The sequence below is a fragment of the Syngnathoides biaculeatus genome, chromosome 16 (genome assembly GCF_019802595.1).
Source record: "Syngnathoides biaculeatus isolate LvHL_M chromosome 16, ASM1980259v1, whole genome shotgun sequence".
Classification (NCBI taxonomy): Eukaryota; Metazoa; Chordata; class Actinopteri; order Syngnathiformes; family Syngnathidae; genus Syngnathoides; species Syngnathoides biaculeatus.
This window is the reverse complement of record NC_084655.1, coordinates 5,541,707-5,562,298: the sequence shown is the minus strand read 5'-3', so window position 1 is coordinate 5,562,298 and position 20,592 is coordinate 5,541,707. Positions and strand designations below refer to the sequence as shown.

The 20,592-nt window shown below is 42.4% G+C and overlaps 1 protein-coding gene across 1 annotated transcript in view; it reads left to right on the top strand.

The window, feature by feature from the left end:
* The window catches only part of lmtk2 (lemur tyrosine kinase 2), a 69,164-nt gene that overhangs the window by 6,653 nt on the left and 41,919 nt on the right, over nucleotides 1–20,592 (top strand). The window contains exons 2-5 of the mRNA XM_061845785.1: nucleotides 17,570–17,691; nucleotides 17,891–18,044; nucleotides 18,178–18,254; nucleotides 18,329–18,447. Coding sequence (XP_061701769.1) covers nucleotides 17,570–17,691; nucleotides 17,891–18,044; nucleotides 18,178–18,254; nucleotides 18,329–18,447 — 472 coding nt within the window. The remainder of the gene's footprint in view (nucleotides 1–17,569; nucleotides 17,692–17,890; nucleotides 18,045–18,177; nucleotides 18,255–18,328; nucleotides 18,448–20,592) is intronic.

The window sequence follows — 20,592 nt, the reverse complement described above, 5'->3', positions numbered from 1 at the left end:
TTTTGACCCAAGTTTCCCCTATACAGGCTGAACAAGAAGGGTCCAACAACAGATCCTTGAGACCCCATAGGTCAGGGGTGTCAAACTCATTTCACATTGTGGGCCACATACGGACTCGGACTGTGAAGTGGGCTGGATCATTAAAGTTATACCATACTCTGCTATAGATAACAAAAGTATCATTTCTTTCCTTTGTTTTGGTGTAGAGAAGCACAAGAACATTACAAAAATCTTGAAATTTAATGAACATTTCTTTTACAAAACATTTTGTGAAACACCTCACATTTCCTTAGACAAATGTACAATTTACTTTTATCACTCACATATATGCATTTCAACTGATCCCACTGATTATACAAAAGGAACAAAACATTAATTTGTATTGTATTGTAAAGGGCTTCACATCCTGGTCTTCACCTGTTTAACCTGCTGCCCTCTGGCAGGCGGTACAGGTCCCACAAAACATGGACAACCAGATTCAAGGACAGTTTTTTCCCCAGAGCCATCAACTTCTTGAACTCAAACCACTGAAATAACAGTACTGTAACGGAATATTGTTTATTTATTTTATTTTATTTATTGTTTTTACCCAAGATGTTCATTTTTTTTCCATTTTATTATTAGCATTGAAATACATTTTAAGAACGACGATTAATTTTCCGATATTTCGAGTGATAAACACTATTCTGAAGGGTCCCACGAAGAATGTGAAAAATACAAGCTTTATACGAGCGTTAAAGGTTATCAATCTGACCCAATTAGACAGAATACACATTTGAATGCAGACGAAATAGCTGGTCATGAAGAAAGTGCCGAGCACGCAGGGAGATGGATATGCCTCATGTTGAAAACAAAGACTTCTTGTTTGTTAAAGGCTTTGATATCTTCAATGTATATACAAAGTTTTCGGTCTTGTTTTAAAACTATGCAAACGCCGTGTATTTAGTAAATAGGTACACGACCACCCGGCTGTTCATTGTACAGTGTGATGGATCTCCCTCTGCTTGTATGAGAAACTATCCGCTGTACAATGTGTTTACCTGTAGTGACGTCAAGAGGTCAGCCGCACGTGTTTTTCAGACCCGGGAAACTCGGTCAAAGTTTGTGGACTTCAATTCATAAACGCTTATATTTTTTGGTTACATCATCCAAAAGGTTACATATTGTATGGTACAGTATAACATATTTTCTTCTAGAAAAGACAATTTTCGTTAGAAACTAGACATTCCATACACTTTAAGGGATGTGGCCTAGTGCATGAAGTCAGGAAATGGAGTCCAGTGTGCGTATCTGGGGTTGATCTCTGTCCTACAGTACCTTCTTTCAAGTGTTGTCATTTTGTATTTGTGTGATTTGATTTGATTGACTGATGTTACATACAGTAAATGGCTAGAAAAACATTGGCAACTGTAACACTCCTTACACACAGACGAGAACATAAGACTGTTTCATTTTTCACTCAAAATTTGGTCCTACAACACGCACAAAAATAAACAGCGAAACAATGGTTTGTTACTCAAAACGTTCAAGTTAATCCACTTATAGGTGAAAATATGATGCTAATGTGAATGAAATCACCCCACCTGCTGTAACATTATTGTATCACAGTGAATATTGCTGATTAGTTCAGTTTGGTCTTGTCTGTTGAGACAATCAGGAGACAGTGACACTTCCTCTGTTAACCAGGTTGAACGTTAACCTCGCCTTTCCATCATCACTTTGTTTTGACATTCAGTAACCTCTTTTACACAGAAATCATGTGCAATTGTTGCATTAGAGTCCAATAGAATTTATTTCCACCTTTCTGTTTTAAACATAGCCCAGCCAAATGCAACCAATCACAATCCAATGGAATGTAGGACGACATCAGCTTCAGCTTCTCCTGTGACTGAGGTGTAATTACAGCGCTAATTGCTTTCAACAGAGAAAGGTGACGGAAGTGCGTGCCAGGTGTTAAACGCCATGGCATACCCTTACACACAACTGGCTTCCTGCTTCTATTTCTGGGTTAGACACTACCTCCAAAAGTGTGAATTGCCCCATTAATTTACGTGATGGATCTGTCGGGGCTGGGGGTGTTTTTTTTTTTTTTTAAATAATAGCTGTTGAAGAATACTGTACAGTATTCCTCCATTGTATTCCAATTCATTGCTGTTTTTTTTAAGCAATGACATACAGTATATAATCAAGTCTGAATTTAAAGTTGCTTGCCTTCAAGTGTAGTACCACATTCTGCTGGAATATAAGAAAATAAGGCAGAGAAGGTCCCCTACTAAGCAGCAGTAATTATTGTTCCCACAGAACAGAGAGAATATTTTGTTAAATTAGCAGCTGCTTGAATGTTTGGAGAAAGAAATGTTAATTTCTTTTCTTGAAACGCATTACAGCAAAAAAAAAAAAAAAAAAAAGGCAGATTTTTGCATATTTTTTCCATCAATTTTAAGTTACATTTTCTTAGCTAGTTATCCTCACAAGGGAGTGCTGGAGCCTATCCCAGCTGTCAACAGGCAGGAGGCAGGGTACACCCTGAACTGGTTGCCAGCCAATGACAGGGCACATTGAGACAGACAACTGTCGCATTCACAATCACACCCAAGGGCAATTTAGAGTGTCCAGTTAATGTTACATGTTTTTGGGATGTGGGAGGAACAGGCACAGAGGAACATGGAAACTCCACTGAACCCTGGATCTTGAACACCCTGCTATATTGCAAGTTCTTCCACTTAGAAATCATGGAGGAGTCTGAAATGTTCATTGTAGGTGCACGTCCACTGTGAGAGAGATAAACTAAAAAGAAAAATCCAGAAATCACAATGTATGAATTTTTTTCAACGATTTATTTGTGTGATGCAGTTGCAAATAAATATTTGAAGACCTATCAGCTAGAATTCTGACCCTCAAAGACCTGTTAGTCCGCCTTTAAAAGTCCTCCTCCACTCCATGTATTATCCTGAATTAGATGCACCTGTGTGAGGTCGTTAGCTGCGTAAAGACACTTGTCTATGCCATACAATCAGTAAGACTCAAACTTGTAACATGGCCAAGACCATGAAAAACAATGTTAATATTTGCCTTTGTTTGCAATTACAGAGGCCAAATGTTTCCTGTAGTTGTTCACCAGGTTTGCACACACTGCAGGAGAGATTTTGGCCCACTCCACACAGATCTTCTCTAGATCAGAACGTGTTTTTGGGCTGTCGCTGAGACACACGAAGTTTCAGCTCCCTCCAAAGATTTTCTATTTGGTTTAGGTCTGGAGACTGGGTAGGCGAGAACCTTTTATATGCTTCTTACGGAGACACTCATTGGTATGTGTGTGTGTGTGTGTGTGTGTGTGGTGTGTGTGTGTGTGTGTGTGTGTGTGTGTGTGTGTGTGTATATATATATATATATATATTATATATATATATATATATATATATATATACACACACACACACACAATTCCTTGTGAGAGTATTCGACCCCTTTAAACCTTTCCACCTTTTGCCACATTTTAGGCTTCAAACATAAAGATGTAAGAATAATTTTTTGTCAAGAATCAACAAGTGGGACACAATCGTGAAGTGGAACGAAATTTATTGGATATTTTAAACTATTTTAACTGATAAAAACCTGAAAAGTGGGGCATGCAATATTATTTGGACCCCTTGCATTAATACTTTATAGCGCCACCTTTTGCTGCATTTACAGCTGCAAGTCGCTTGCGGTATGTCTCTATCAGTTTTGCACACCGAGAGACTGAAATTCTTGCCCATTCTTCTTGCAAAACAGCTCGAGCTCAGTGAGGTTGGATGGAGAGTTTTTGTGAACAGCAGTCTTCAGCTCTGCCCACAGATTCTCGATTGGATTCATGTCTGGACTTTGACTTGGCTATTCTAACACCTGGATATGTTTATTTGTAAACCATTCCATTGTAGATTTGGCTTTATGTTTTGGATCATCGTCCCGTTCTGAAGATAAATCTCCATCCCAGTCTCAGGTCTCCAACAGGTTTTCTTCCAGAATGGTCCTGTATTTGACTCCATTTATCTTCCCATCAATTTTAACCATCTTCCCTGTCCTTGCTGAAGAAAAGCAGGCCCAAACCATGAGGCTGCCACCACCATGTTTGACGGTGGGGATGGTGTGTTCAGGGTAATGAGCTGTGTTGTTTTTACGCCAAACATCGTTTTGCAATGTGGCCAAATAGTTCAATTTTGGTTTCATCTGACGAGAGCACCTTCTTCCACATTTGGTGTCTCTCCCAGGTGGCTTGTGGCAAACTTCAAACAAGACTTTTTATGGATATCTTTGAGAAATGGCTTTCTTCTTGCCACTCTTCCATAAAGACCAGATTTGTGCAGTGTACGACTTATTGTTGTCCTATGGACAGACTCTCCCACCACAGCTGTAGATGTCTGCAGTTCATCCAGAGTGATCATGGGCCTCTTGGCTGCATCTCTGATCAGTCGTCTCCTTGTTCGAGGTGAAAGTTTAGAAGGATGGCATGGTCTGGGTAGATTTGGAGTGGTCAGATACTCCTTCCATTTCAATATAATTACTTGCACCGTCCTCCTTGAGATGTTTAAAGCTTGGGAAATCTTTTTGTATCCAAATCCGGCTTAAAACGTCTCTACAACAGTATCTCAGACCTGCCTGGTGTGTTCCTTGGTCTTCATGATGTTCTCTCCACTTTAAACAGAACCCTGAGACTATCACAGAGCTTGTGCATTTATACAGAGACTCGATTACACACAAGTGGATTCTAGTGATCATCATCAGTCAACATTGGATCATTCAGAGATCCTCACTGAACTTCTGGAGTGAGTTTGCTGCACTGAAAGTAAAGGGGCTGAATAATATTGCACGCCCTACTTTTCAGTTTTTTATTTGTTAAAAAAAGGATTAAGTATCCAATTAATTTTATTCCACCTCACGATTGTATTCCACTTGGTGTTGATTCTTGACCCAAAAAATTAATTTTATATCTTTCTGTTTGAAGCCTAAAATGTGGCAAAAGGTTGAAAAGTTCAAGGGGGGGGGGCGAATACTTTCACAAGGCACTGTAAATGTAATAATCATTTTATTTTTTTAAAAAGGTTTTATTTAAAAGTGACTGATTGTTGTCCTATGGACAAACTCTCCTACCTCAGCTGTAGATGTCTGCAGTTCATTCAGAGTGATCATGGGCCTCTTGGCTGCATCTCTGATGAGTCTTCTCCTTTTTCGAGGTAAAAGTTTAGAGGACACGCTTCTCCTGGTCCCTGCAATTGAACAGAATCTCTCAACCAACTCAAATAAATGCTCAACGATGGCATAACATTTTATTAATATTGTTGATAACATATTACATTCTTAAACTATTTAACACTAACGTAAAAAAGTTTTGCATTAAATATTTGTGCATAAAATGTTTTTGCATAGCGCAGTTTATCCACTATATTACACATCATTTGCCAAGACTTCAAAAGAAGCATTTGACTCTTCTACAATCGGAAAAATATCCATCGTAGCTACCTTTGGTGCATCACTGTCAAACTCATCATTGATGAATTTCTTCAGTTCTGGTGCTTCCTGCATTCATGATCAGTGATCCCATCTTGCTCCAATGGTCTCTGTGCCATACATGGTGTTTGTGAGGAAACATTTTTTGAATCCCAAGAGTCTTGGTTCCCTTTATTTGTCATTATTGTCAGTGCTTTAAGGGGAAGGTCCACCGTGCTAATAGCCCACCCTCTTGCCACTGTTCAGCTACATCTGTAGTAGCTCTTCATAGCGTCAGATCGCGATCAAAACGAAAGCTCTAACTATGTAGAAATGAGCTTAATGGGCACTTTTAAAAAAAAAAAAGCGAGCATTTCAATTCTGCGCGTGATCCCTTTTTTTTAAAAAAAAAATGAACGTACGATCTTACAACGTAGTTTCAGCTCGCGTTATTTTGCTTCCAGTTTGGCTGTGTCATCATCGGCTGGAGTGCTGAGACATTTCTTTAAAAGCGGCTGCACAACTAGCTTTTGTATTCGACATTTTCTGTCTTTAAGTTAAAACAAACACAGGACTAGGGTTTCTGATGTTTGGTGCTGTAGCCACAAATATGCTACGCTAACGATCATAAAATGCAAAGCCCCACCAGGAAGTCAGCGTTCAGAGTTCAGGTTGGTGGTGCACATTACCGGAAAATATGTCTGTAATATAAGACATCGAATATCTTATCGAAATTTATATGTATGCCTTTTTTTACCACTCTATGTACCCGTATACAACAGTATGCTGAATTTGAAAACATCAACGAACAGCGGGGAAGCCAGTAAAACAGTGAATGGAAAGCAGGGATCCAAACAACTAACAATAGCTGAAGCTCCTCCACGGAAGATGACTGGGGAAATTAACACTATGGGTAACCTTAGGCCTAACCCTGGAAATAATGTGCTTCCAGAACTTTGAAAACGCCGACTGATTCGGGAGTGTGCAGTGTGACAAAAAGGCTGATTAAGGCATACTGATTCCATTAGATGGGAACAAAAGGAAGGGCTTTTAAAAGCTTTCATTGTGGTCGCAGAAACCAAGCTGTTTACAGTAAAAGGCTGGGTAACAATGTATTTGATCTCAAATCAACTATTTAAGTTCATCAAGAAATATGGTATAAGTATGGGTTCTGTAGGAATATCTTGATCTGTTCTCCACATTTATGTCTGGAATTTGTACAAGTACGCAGGATGCTGCAGTCTACCTTCAAACATTTGGATAAAGAAAAATTGTACAGAGAAAAAAGGTGTTTGTTGTCACTGTTTTTACGAACTTCACAGATCCATTTCAACACACTGGGTTCTGTTTAATACACTTTGACTAAATGGACAAAAGTGGTGGGACAGTTGCCCTTTACAGAAACTTGAAAATAGAGTTGTGCTCCATATGTGCTGATGTGACACTGCTACAAGTACTCGATTGTAGTGCCTCTCAAATTGCACGACAAGCATCTCTTCAAATATTCTGAGACAAACTGACAAAATAAATCCAATCTGCCACAAGAGATTGATGCTAACATCTTTGGACAGTTGACTCAGTTGCATCAGAGAGAGCATGACAGGACAAAATAACAAAACAAAGTGACCATTGGTCACATCTTTGAAATGAGCAGTGATATTTGAGAGGTCAGCCGAGATGCACATGCTGATAGGTCAAAACCTACCTTCAAAACTCGGACATACACGATAAGAATACACTGGTACCTTGATTTAATACAAGGGCACCAATGTACTTTTTTGTTGTTGTTCCAAGCCGATATATAAACTTGAATATATTTGGGCGTTAGGGACTGGGGAGGATTAGAGTTATGACCTGAGATTTAGATATGCCGCCCTTTATTAGGGGGACTGGTGCAATTAAAGTATTATAATACATGGGGAAGGAGAGCCACAGGCGGCACAGTAGTTTCGGCTGTTTAGTGAGTGGGACAAAGTCAAACACGTAAATACAAAAATCAAAATACTCACAAGGAGCGGCTGGAGACTTCAGCTGCTAATGTCACACCCATTAAGGCAACATATCCAAAACAGATGCTACAGTTCTCCAAGTAATTAATTTTTTTTTATAACCAGTTTCTTTACATTCTTTATCCTTTTATAAAACAATGATATTTTTCTTTATCAAAAGCATATACCAAAATTGATGGTGCTTTCTTTGGGGGCTGGATTGGATGAAAAGCATTTAAATAAATTTTAATGAGGAAAACTGATTTGATATACAGTGAATGTTTTAATTTTGACTACCATAGTTATGCAGATGACAGTTATATTGAGTATTGTCTCCAGATTACTACAGTTCAATTGAGGTTTTGTGCCACTGTCTAAAGCAGATAAATAACTGGATGACCCAAAATTTTCTTCAACTAAACCATAACAAAACTCAGACAATTGTTTTGGCAATAAAGAAAAGAGAATTGCTGGTAATAAAGACCTGGACTCTCCATCTTCAAAACGAAAGACCAAGTCCGAAATCTTGGTGGTGTTATTGATTCTGACCTGAATTTCAACAGTCATATCAAATCAATCACAAAAACTGAACCATCTGAAGAACATACAGTCTTCTTCTTTTCCTTTCGGCTTGTCCCGTTAGGGGTTGCCACAGCGTGTCATCTTTTGCCATCTTAGCCTATCTCCTGGATCTTCCTCTCTAACCCAACTGCCCTCATGTCTTCCCTCACCACATCCATAAATCTTCTCTTTGGTCTTCCTCTCGCTCTTTTGCCTGGGAGCTCCATTCTCAGCATCCTTCTACCAATATACTCACTCTCTCGCCTCTGAACATGTCCAAACCATCGAAATCTGCTCTCGAATCTTGTCTCCAATACATCCAACTTTGGCTGTCCCTCTAATAAGATCATTTCTAATCCTATCCAAACTGCTTACTCCGAGTGAGAACCTCAACATCTTCATTTCTGCAACCTCCATTTCTGCTTCCTGTTGTTTCTTCAGTGCCACCGTCTCTAATCCGTACATCATGGCCGGCCTCACCGCTGTTTTTTTCAACTTTGCCCTTTGTCCTAGCAGAGACTCTTCTGTCACATAACACACCAGACACCTTTCGCCAGCTGTTCCAACCTGCTTGGACCCGTTTCTTCACTTCCTTACCACACTCACCATTGTTCTGAATTGTTGACCCTAAATATTTGAAGTCGTCCACCCTCGCTATCTCTTCTCCCTGTAGCCTCACTCTTCCCCCTCCACCTCTCTCATTCACGCACATATATTCTGTTTTACTTCGGCTAATCTTCATTCCTCTCCTTTCCAGTGCATGTCTCCATCTTTCTAATTGTTCCTCTGCATGCTCCCTGCTTTCACTGCATATCACAATATCATCTGCGAACATCATGGTCCACGGGGATTCCAGTCTAACCTCATCTGCCAGCCTATCCATTACCACTGCAAACAGGAAGGGCTCAGAGCTGATCCCTGATGCAGTCCCACCTCCACCTTAAATTCTTCTGTCACACCAAAGGCACACCTCACCATTGTTCTGCTGCCATCATACATGTCCTGTACTATTTTAACATACTTCTCTGCCACACCAGACTTACCTGTGCAGTACCGCATTTCCTGACTATTTGAGCCTGTTTGACCTCTTTCCGAAAGGCCGCACAACATTCTTCCTTTCTCAGCTTCCACCACATGGTTGTCTGCTCTACCTTTGTCTTCTTAATCTTCCTACCCACCACCAGAGTCATCCTACACACTACCATCCTATGCTGTCGAGCTACACTATCCCCTACCACTACTTTACAGTCAGTAACCTCCTTCAGATTACATCGTCTGCGCAAAATATAATCCACCTGCGTGCTTCTACCTCCGCTCTTGTAGGTCACTATATGTTCCTCCTCTTCTGGAAATAAGTATTCACTACAGCCATCTCCATCCTTTTTGCAAAGTCCACCACCATCTGTCCCTCAAAGTTCCTTTCCTGGATGCCGTACTTACCCATCACGTCTTCATCGCCCCTGTTTCCTTTACCAATAGGTCCATTACAATCTACACCAATCACAACTCTCTCGCAGTCTGGGATGCTCAGAACTACTTCATCTAGTTCCTTCCAGAATTTCTCTTTCAACTCTAAGTCACATCCTACCTGTGGGGCGTAGCCGCTAACCACATTATAAATAAGACTCTCAATTTCCAATCACGTCCAGAGTCGCCGCCGCGGCCCGCCGGCCCACGTACCCCTCCGACAGACACCGCCTTCGCGCGCGGCCGCGGCGCCGCCCCGGCGCGGAGGGCCGGAGGGCGGGGGGCTGCCCCGGACGGGGAAGGGGATAAAGAGGCGGACGGGAGGGCGCGGCGGGACGCGCGAGCCGGAAGGAGGGGGTCGCCCCCCGACAGACCCGGCGCCCGCCGTGAAAACCCCTCAGCCGACGCGACACTCTCCCCCCACCTCCCGCGACCGAAAACATCCGCCGCGCCCGTACCGCACCCGGCCCGCGCCGGAAGCGACGGCGACCGCGTCTCCGACGGACCCCAGGAAGGGCGGGCGGCGGGGCGGCTGCTCCCCCAGCCGCGGCGCCAGTCAATCTCATCACTCGATCTGATGCTCTTTTCACCTCCAAGACATTCTTAGCCAGCTCTTCCGTTAAAATAAAATAAATAATAATAATCCATCCATCCATCCAAATAACTCTATTTCTCTTCCCATCTACTCCGTGGTAGAATAATTTAAACCCTGCTCCTAAACTTCAAGCCTGACTACCTTTCCACCTGCTCTCTTGGTTGCACAGAATATCAACCTTTCTCCTCATCATCATGTCAACCAACTCCTGAGCTTTTCCTGTCATAGTCCCAACATTCAAAGTCCCTACACTCAGTTGTAGGCTCTGTGCATTCCTATTCTTCTTCTGACGATGGATTCGGTTTCCTCCTCTTCTTTGTCTTCGACCCACAGTAGCTGAATTTCCACCGACGCCCTGCAGGTTAGCAGTGCCGGGGGCGTGCGTTGTTAACCCGGGCCATGACCGATCCGGTATGGGATTGTTTAGATGAACGCTCATATTTGTTTGGCACAGTTTTTACGCCGGATGCCCTTCCTGACGCAACCCTCTGCATTTATCCGGGCTTGGGACCGGCCTACAGATTGCACTGGTTTGTGCCCCCATAGGGCTGCATTCTGAAGAACATACAGTGACCTCCGTAATTATTGGCACCCTTGGTTAAGATGTTTTTTTTTTTTTTTTAGCTTCTAATAATTTTTTTTCTCTAAATAATATAGGGCCTCAATGGGGAAAAAAGAGAAAAATCCAACTTTCAGTACAAGTGCATTTTTTCAGTGGGGAAAAAAATCCCACAAAGAAATAATTGACATCAAATCATGTGTGTCACAATTATTACCACCCCTGGTGTTGATACTTTGTACAACCCCCTTTTGCCAACAAAAACAACACCTAATCTTCTCCTATAATGATTCACAAGATGGGAAAAACAGAAAGATGGATCTTCAGCCATTCCTCTTTGCAGAATCTCTCTAAATCATCCAGAGACCTGGGTCCTCTCCTCTTCAGCTCACCCCCCAGATTTTCGATGGGGTTGAGGTTCTGTGAACTGAGGTGGCCATGGGAAGAGATTGATTTTGTGTCTGGTGAACCATTTATGCGTAGATTTGGCCATATGTTTAGGGTCATTGTCTTGCTGAAAGACCCAGTGGCGACCCATCTTCAGCTTTCGGGCAGAGGGCAACAGATTTTGATCTAAAATGTCCTGGTATTTTAAAGCATTCATGATGCCATGCAACCTAACAAGGTTCCCAGGGCCTTTGGAAGAGAAACAGCCCCACAGCATCACTGACCCATGCCCATACTTCACAGTGGGTATGAGGTGCTTTTCAGCATGCGCATATTTCGTGGCACGCCAGACACACTTCAGAGTGTTTGTTGCCAAAAATCTCAATCTTGGTCTCATCTGACCAACGCACACGGTCCCAGTTGAAGCCCCAATACCTCTTGGCGAACTCTAGTCGTTTGCGTTTCTGATTGTGAATGAGGAAAGGTTTTCTCCGTGCATGCCTCTCAAGCACCTTGTTGGCGTGTAGACAGCGCCTGATAGTTGATTTGGAGACTTTGTGACCCCAAGATGCTATTTGTTGTAATGCTGAAACAGTGACCTTTGGAGATCCTTTGATTTCTCTTACCATCCTCCTCACTGTGTGTGGTGGCAAAATAAACATGGGTCCTCGTCCAGGCTTGTTTCCCACGGTTCCAGTTGTTTTGAACTTCTTAATTATTCCTCTCACAGTGGACATGGGCAGCTGCAGTTGAGTGGCAATATTCTTGTAGCCTCTGCCTGACCTGTGAAGGTCGACGCACATCTGCCTCACTTGTATGCTGTGTTCCTTTGTCTTTCCCATGTTTAAGAGTGGATAAGAAAAATTGCCTCTGTGTCATGTCATATTTATACCCCAGGGAAACAGGAAGTGATGAATTACTAATTAAATGTTCCTACATACTCTGGTAAACGTTGTAAACTACTGTAGAAATGACAGAAATGCTTCAATTATATTTACTTCCTGGGAATTAAGGGTGCCAATAGTTGTGGAACAGGTGATATAATGAAAAATATTTTTTTTAGTCAGGGATTTTCTCATTTTCTTACAATTCATTTGAGTTGGTTACATTTTCCTAAATGTGTTACAGTATTTTTCGAAAATAAACACTGAATTCATTTTAAGGCTTCTAGCACATCTTAACCAGGGTTGCCAATAATTATGGAGGGCACTGTATCTAGAGTGAAGGCTTGTGTCAAGCAGACCAGGAAAAGCTCATCCATGCCTTTATCTCAAGCAGGGTTCGCACGCGTCCCTAAAAATCCCTAAAAACCCCTAAATTTTCGAAGGTGCATTTAGGGGCTCGTAAAAGTCCTTAAAATCCGCGAAAACCGGTCAAGCCCCTAAAAAGGCCTTAAATTATAAAAAATCAAAGGGAGGACCTCTACTGCCAAAATTCTCCCGAAAAAAAAAAAAAAAAAACTTATTTAAAAAAAAAAAATAGCGATCCGTCTGGTGTCTAAAACAGCCGGAAATTGTCAACGGAAGTCACCGTGTTGACGAGTCGCCATCTTGTTGTCGATTTTCCATTGTTTGTTTCCGTGAGTCGGCATTTCACTTCATCATAGTTACGTCTTTCATCGATCCAACTTGTATCATGGGGAAGTGCATTTTTCAAGATGGTTGGGTTGAAAGTAAGGAGTTTGGAAGCTGGGTTCGTTGAGATGCAAAAGATCGGCACATGTTTTACTGCCATCTGTGCAAGCAGAGCTACCAGCTAGGAAAGATGGGCGTCAAAGCGCTGGAGTCGCACCGGGAAAAAAAGGAGACACGCTGATTTGACGAAGACTCTCTCATCTTCCGTTGGTATGAATCTGTTTCTAAAATATAAAGATAGTGAAGCATCAACTTCAGGCAGTGGTACTAGCAGTGCATGCGCACCTACAGTTGTCCAGCCATCGACTTCAACCAGCCGGAAGTCAGGCTCTATGAACGTAGTTCAATACACGAAGGCGGACTCGTTAAAGGCAGAGATCGTGTGGACTTTAAAAGCGATCTGCAGCCATTACAGTTACAAATCTTGTGAAAACAATTCGAAAGTGTTTGCAGTCATGGTTCCAGACATTGACATTGCTAAAAACTACCACTGTGGGGAAAGGAAGACTTCGTACCTGGCTACATTTGGCATCGCTGCCCACTTTTCATCTCTACTGCCTCAAAGCCAAAAAAGCCACAATAGAGACTGACATATCTACGCTTATTGAGAAGGCTGACAGGCTGTGTGAGGAGGCAAAAGAAAAGAGGAATCTAAGGTTTATCACCGAGGCCAATGCACTCAGAGGCAGAGCAAAGGACAAGAGAGCCACTTTGGCACCTCTGCAGCAACAAATAGAGGAGGCACTGGGTAGACTCAAGGAGCTAGAGTAGGGGTGCTGAGACAGACATCAGTAGAAGACATTTGTGTATATAGTTGGAACTGTAGTTAGAATCTGTTTTTCTGTATACTGTTATGTGAAGACGTTGACAATGGTCATATCAATGAGAACTACCACAAGGGGGGACAGGTGATCACTGTCACAGGTTCTGAGATACTGGAACATTTGATGAACCAAGAACACCCGATGGCACCATTGGGTGAGTCTTTTTTCCTTACTCTTGATTTCCCACGATGGCCCTAAATTTTTCGTGTCGGCCCTAAATTTTTTCCGTGTCAGCCCTAAATTTTTCGTGTCAGCCCCTAAGAATGCCCCTAAAAAGCCCTGAATTTTTTTTGGTCAGACTGAGTATGAACCCTGTTTAAGACTTTTAAGTGTTCCTTATGGTCACGAAATCCAGTACATATCAAACATAGGTGTTTTAAAACTCCATCAATTATTCACTGATTTTTGGGATTTGTGGGGGGGGAGTAACCCCCGCGAATAATGAGGAAACACTACCCCATTATGCTCCTGCATGGTATTCTTTATCCACAATCTGTGATGAGCATAGAAGTCCAGCAACGGAAGACTGCGAAGGTTCTGATCAGGAGGGCCCTTCCTCCCAATCACATCCTCTCACATCTCACTGTTGTTTCTCGCATGAGCATTGTAGTCCCCCAGGAGAACAATGGAGCCCAGTGGAAGAGCTCACCAGTAACCCCTCTTAGGACACCAAATAGTGCGTTTACTCAGAATTGCTGTTTGATACGTAGGCACAAACCAATGTCAGGGCTCGTCCCCACACTCGAAGACAGAGAGAGAGGCTGTTCTCTCGGCGTGAACCCCACGGTACATGCACTGAGCCGAGGGTCAATGGGGATCAGATCACCAAGCTCTCTGCTCTTCTGACATTTCACCACACATGTGCACATAAAGGCGTGTTCTAGCAAGCTGGCTTCCTATTCACCGTCTATCTCTTGCTTTCGCCAAGGCGGTTGCTGGTATGCCCCCCCCCGCACATCGAGGCGATGATACACTCTTTTACACACTTTTGTTGTGTCTGAAACTACTCACTGATTGCAACAAATAACTCGTACACATGGACATTTTATGTATCACCCCACTTATATTCTGTTCTATAAACTTCTGTATTTCACTTAGTACCCACCACATTACAGTTGTATAGAGCTTTTGCACCTACGTCACCGAAATCACGTGACTGGCCATATTCCTGGTCAAACAAAGCATTGTTCAATGCTAAGATCCTTATAGCACAACGCCCAGAGTTTTGTCCGATACCGTTAAACATTTAGAATGTGATAATAAACGAAGGTACGTGGGAAAATTAGAGACACTTAGCATGGAGGACCCATATTTAATGCCGAAGTCGATGTTTTTGTTGATAAAGTGGACTGTTAACCTGCTTCCGCTTGTCTTGGACAACTGGATCTACACATGTATCTGGTGAGTAAGTCATCGAGATTCACACAGAAGAGTTTCAAAGCGTATAAAAGTCTGGACGTAATAGAATTATCTCTTTGAATATCTGTCTCGTCTGTTGTGACAACCAGCAGCACAGAGTATTGTAAATATTCTCCTCCCGTTCAGTGTCTCCCACAATGTCGAGCAGCTCTAGTTGACCGGCAATATTGTGCCGTGAAAATGCTGACGTCACGTGCATGAGCTCTATAGCTGTATTCATGATCCTTGTCTTGCATACTTATTTTCCTGTCCTTGTCCTGTCCTATCTTGTCCTGTTCTTCCTTCACAGGGTGTGTACCGCTACAATGGTACGTAACATAGCGTTAGTCTTGTGCAACATCCCTGCTTTGAGCCACCACCAAGCTTACATTGCACCCGACCCTTATCACTTCATCCCACAGTTGGTGAGCCCATTGGAAGGGGTACCCACGTTACGTTGTGCCCTGCTAGGCCCTTTGGGTGCAGGGAAAGCCAAAAGGTGCCTTTCCTCACCCAACTGCAGGCCTGGTTCCAGAGTGGGGGCCCGGGTGATCCGCGACTGACCAAGGGAAAACATCATCCAATATTTCACACACAATTGAGATTAAAAAGAATTTTGTCAAAATATGGGCATACAAAAAAGCGGCCTACCACATCAGTAAATTGAGTCACGCGCTTGGCCAAGATATCATTGTATTACTTGTACCGGATTATGTGGTCTACGTTTGTCATAGAATTCACAGAATTCATGAACAAGCACGATACATCCCAATGGAAAGCTTAAATGATTTTTGCATTCAGTGTAGTTTTGGTTCCTGCACATCTGCAAATCTGTTGAATAAATGACTCTTAATCCAATTTATGCAGAAAAAGAGTATCACCATGACCCACTCTGGCGAGAGAAATCCAAACCCAGACCTGCTGCACCAAAATGAAGCCACGTTACTGTCAGTTGGTGTCATTGTAGCATGAGCATTGCATTGGGTACCAGAGTGTTAAAATTATCTAACACCTAGAGCTCGCTGATGTATAATTACCACCAAAGGTTTGAATATTATCTTCAACTAAAAAGTTTGAATTTGAGAAAATATTATGTAGTCCTGAAGATCCTTGTGGCTAATGTAAAAACATGAGTTTACTTTAATGAACATGTAATAAATTGTACCTTGTGAATCACTTTTATTCATACTTCTTAGAGATTAAAAGAGTAACTCGTCACACTCCACTTTATCACTACACTTGGATAACACTGATTGACAAGAGCGGGGCGGGTGAGGGATTGGGGGGGTGCATGCGCACATCGCCGCGACAGCTGTAAATAGGAGGCCGGCTTGTTAGAACGCTCCTTTATGTGCGTGCGCTCGACGTATTGACCACACCCGAATCAAGCAACGAGGTGGATGGTAATCGAACGTCTTTTTTTTTTTTGTTGGGCATGCCGTCACTTGATCAACCAAATCTGCCTTGCGATCGCCGCATTGTGGACCCCTGGTGTAACCAAATTTCCTTTGACATGGATCATTATGTTGATGACTTTCAACGTAAATGCACTTGCAGTACGTGAAGAAGCTCTGAACATGCACTTCTCGCATCACTTCCGGACATGCTCAGTCCAGTTAACTTACATTTCCTGTTTCCAGGTGAAGACTGATTGTTTAAGAGCAGGCTTGTTTAGTTAACAACGTTTATGAAATAAACACGTAAATTAATGTCAAAACTACACAAAATAACTGCTGTTCGTCTTTCAATATCGATTTTTTTCTACTCGTAACAAATATTTCACGCGTGATTTTTCGTGTTCAACTGTGCAATTTGCGAGCGTGAAGGCGCTGGAGCGCAGTCGCGCTCGTAAAAATGTGAGTGCACTGATTGCAACAAATAACTCGTAGACATAAAGATCTTACGTATCACCCCACTTATATTCTCTTCTATAAACTTTTGTAATTCACTTAGTACCGACCACATTGCATTTGTATAGCTGGATTCCCGATCGTTGTCTTGCATGCTTAGTATCCTGTCCTTGTCCTGTCCATTTTTGTCTTGTTCTTCCTTCACAGGGTGTAGCACTACAGTCACACGTAACATGTAGCATCGGTCTCTCGTAACATCAATATTTGTTTTTGTTGTCAGTATGGAATGATTTACTTTTCTCATTCTGTTTACAGTTACTACTTTGTCTTTTTTCTCTTAACCCTCTGGAAATTCTGTTCTGTTCGACTAACTGCCTGGAGAAAAGCCACGCAGGCACAGGGAGAACATGCTAACTCAACACAGTCAGGGCAAAATTGAACCTGGGTCCCCAAAACTGAGCAGAAGATGCACTGACCAATCGACCCCCTATTTTAAGTTTTCAAATTTTAAATAAATGGCCTAATTAAGTGGTTACTTGAATTTTAATCTGCCACATTTCAAAATCCATCTAAAAAAAATAAATTCTTAGTTTCATTCAACACAATACTTTTCAGAAGACAAATTCCAACATAATTTCCCTACCAAAATTATGTAATGTTCTTAGAGATCTTATAATATGGGCTTTCATTTACTATTAACTAAAAACCACTGAAATTAAAACAAAATTATAAATTTGGTAACTGTGAAATTAATATTTTTTAACTACAAAATACATAAATACAATATTTCTACTTATAATTAATTGAGATGCACCTTTGTCTGCCTTTTCTCCTGTATAGACAGCAACATGGGGGATCCATTTTACTTGTCTCTCTGCTTGTCACTGACTGCACTGGTGACCCTTGTGGTGCTGCTGATGAACTGTGTTAGCTGTTGCAAGGGGAGGGAGATCAATTTCAAGGTCAGTTGCCAAGAAGAGACTGTCTAATCAGTGTTGGCTTGGAGTGTGATTTACCCAAAATGTCCACCCGCTAGTTTAGAATTGGATAGCAGTCAAGTAATACTGTTACTTCATGGTTTTATGTCTTTTTCAAATATCTCTTATCTATTGTTTTTGGCTATAATTCTGAAAGATTTACAGTAGATGTTTGTTGATCCAGGAATTCGAAGACCACTTTGATGAGGAGATCGACTTCACACCGCCAGCTGTGGACACCCCGTCTATACAGTCACCAGCTGAGGTGTACACTCTTGCTGTCTCCCCTGTGGCCTTGCCTGGACCCCTGCACCTTCAACCTGCAGCACCTGTTACAGGTTGGAAAAATGATACAGTCTCTGTGTCCAAATATGCCTTTATTTGTTAATGTTTGTTTGATGGTGTTAAAAGATGTTAATGGGTGGATGAATGGATAATAATGACATTGTGTCTCTGTGGGTGGATTCCCAGATGGATCCACAGGGTTCCAGGTAGCCCGTCATAGTCTGAGTTATATCCAAGAAATTGGCAATGGATGGTTCGGCCAGGTAAGAATTTTACCTCTTACATCCCGACCAAAACAGTCATAAGTCTGTTTGTTCTAAACTGGCCTTCCCAACAGGTAATCCTGAGTGACATCTATACAGATCCTGGTGGCACCAGAGTGATAGTGAAGGAATTAAAAGCCAATGCAAATGGAAAGGAACAGAATGACTTCCTGCAGCAGGGGGATCCTTACAGGTAAATGTATTATTATTTCTTTAATCACCTGTTTTAGAATTTACAATCAAACTGAGTCAATTTTTCCAAGGCATGAGCTATTGTAACTCTCCAATTGAACATAAAACAAAACAGTAAGTGTTTTAAGAAGTTATTTAAAACAACCACTTAACTTTGCTTTAGAAAACCTATTGAGCTTAACTAGTAAACAATGGAAAATGCAATAGCTGCACCAACAAAAAAACATCGGTGTTACAGTGTTATAAGCCTTAAACCAGTGGCTCCCAAACTTTTTTCAGCACCCGCTTTTGGAGATAGAATTATTTTTCATTATTTTTTCTTTTTTTTTTTTTTCCCAACTAAAATTTTACAGATTTCATCATTTCATTTAACATTTTTTCATTGGGTGGTGTAGGCTTGTGTGCTTGGTAGTTAAAATAGCTCCATATTTTGGGTGTAACTTAATGAAAAGTGTTCATGGTAGCCCCCTGTCATAATGTGGCTCCCCTAGGGGGCGTGCCTCCCACTTTAAAAACCACTGCCTTAAACCAACAGATTCAAGGGCCACTGTCATGAAATGGATGATTTTTAGTATGTTAGTAATGAAAAAACGACAGCCAATATGGGCCCATGCGTTTTTTCACCACTAAACATGATTTTGACATATGCCACTTTTTGTAACTCCCGCCATGAAAATCCTCTCAAGGGATTTGTTTTTGAGAAGAAGCAGGAAGTGATGTAAAGGACAGAAGCGCCCCCAAGTGGACTCATTTGTTTCCATTAGTTTTACCTCTGGGAAGGTAGCTCGTTTTTCCTTCGTGTTAGCCAAAATGCCGGATCGTTGCATTGGTGGACATTGCTTGAACACAGAATGAATTTAGCCTTCATAAGTTTGCAAGAGACCCGGTTCGTCGTGAAAAATGGATTGCACGAGTGCAGAGGACGAGAGCTTCATGGGTTCCAAATGACAGGTTGGTGTGTATACAGCTACTAAAAAAAATAATAGTTTGGGGGAGATGTGTCGATGTGCACATCGGACGGCGTCGGGCTACGCAGCCGACAATGCCTCACTCAGCCGCGTGCGCGCAGTAAAGCGCCCCAGCTCGATTGTGTTGTTCAACGCGTACTGCCCCGTCTATGAACAACCCCCTAAAGCAGGATGGCTCGGCTCCATAATAAGCCATCACGGCGCCGAAAATGAGCCACACCGGGTGAGGCGTAGCGTTCAGCGTCACGGCTTTGGCGAAGGCTGCGCGTTGGGCTTGCGGATGGCGGCGGCTCTGAAGAATGCAGCCGATAATGCCTCACTCAGCCGCTTGTGACGACAATGCAGTAAAGTGCCCCGGCTTGACGGTGTTTTTCATCGCGTACTGCGGCGGCTATGAACAAGCCCCTAAAGCAGCACTGCTCGGCCCTGCCTCACTCAGCCTTGTGCGACGACAACGCAGTACAGCTCCCCGCCTCGACGGTGTTGTTCGTGTACTGTGGCGGCTGTGAACAACCCCCTAAAGCAGCCCAGCTCGGCTCCGTGATAAGCCACCCCGTTGTATGAGCCGCAATGGCTCATCTCCGCTGCGGAAGTGGATCGGACGGGGAGGCGGTTTGGCCGTGATCGCATATCATCTGAATATGGCTCAAAACAATAGTGTAATATTGCCCCGGTAACTTCACTCGGTTTTGTGGTGTTCTCCTTTTCGAAAAGAGCTTCGTGTCAGAAGGGGCGTGGGCGTCTCCCATAGTAGGGTGCATCATGTGTTCTCATTGGCGAATGTCCGGGTGACATCACGGACAGAGGATGCAGCCAATATGGCGGCCACTTGGATGTGGTAGAGTGACACTTTTGCAACTTTGCGCAGGGATGTCGCTCTCTCTGCTCACATTTATTTTTTCGTATAGACATTAAAGTGAATAATGTTATATGTATTTGTCAATATCTATATTAGGATGTGTATAGTGTTGACACTTGACCTTTAAAGAAGTGTGATAACATACGTAGACAGAAAATATAGATACTCACAGGCTTGTATCCTTTATCCTTTGTGACACATTGCGAACATTACTGCAGTGTATGAGTCTTTTGTAAAATGTTCGTGTTTCTGTATCATGTCTGTATTAAAGTGGCCCGAGGTGGCGCACACACCAAAAGCAATCCAAAGTCCATTGATT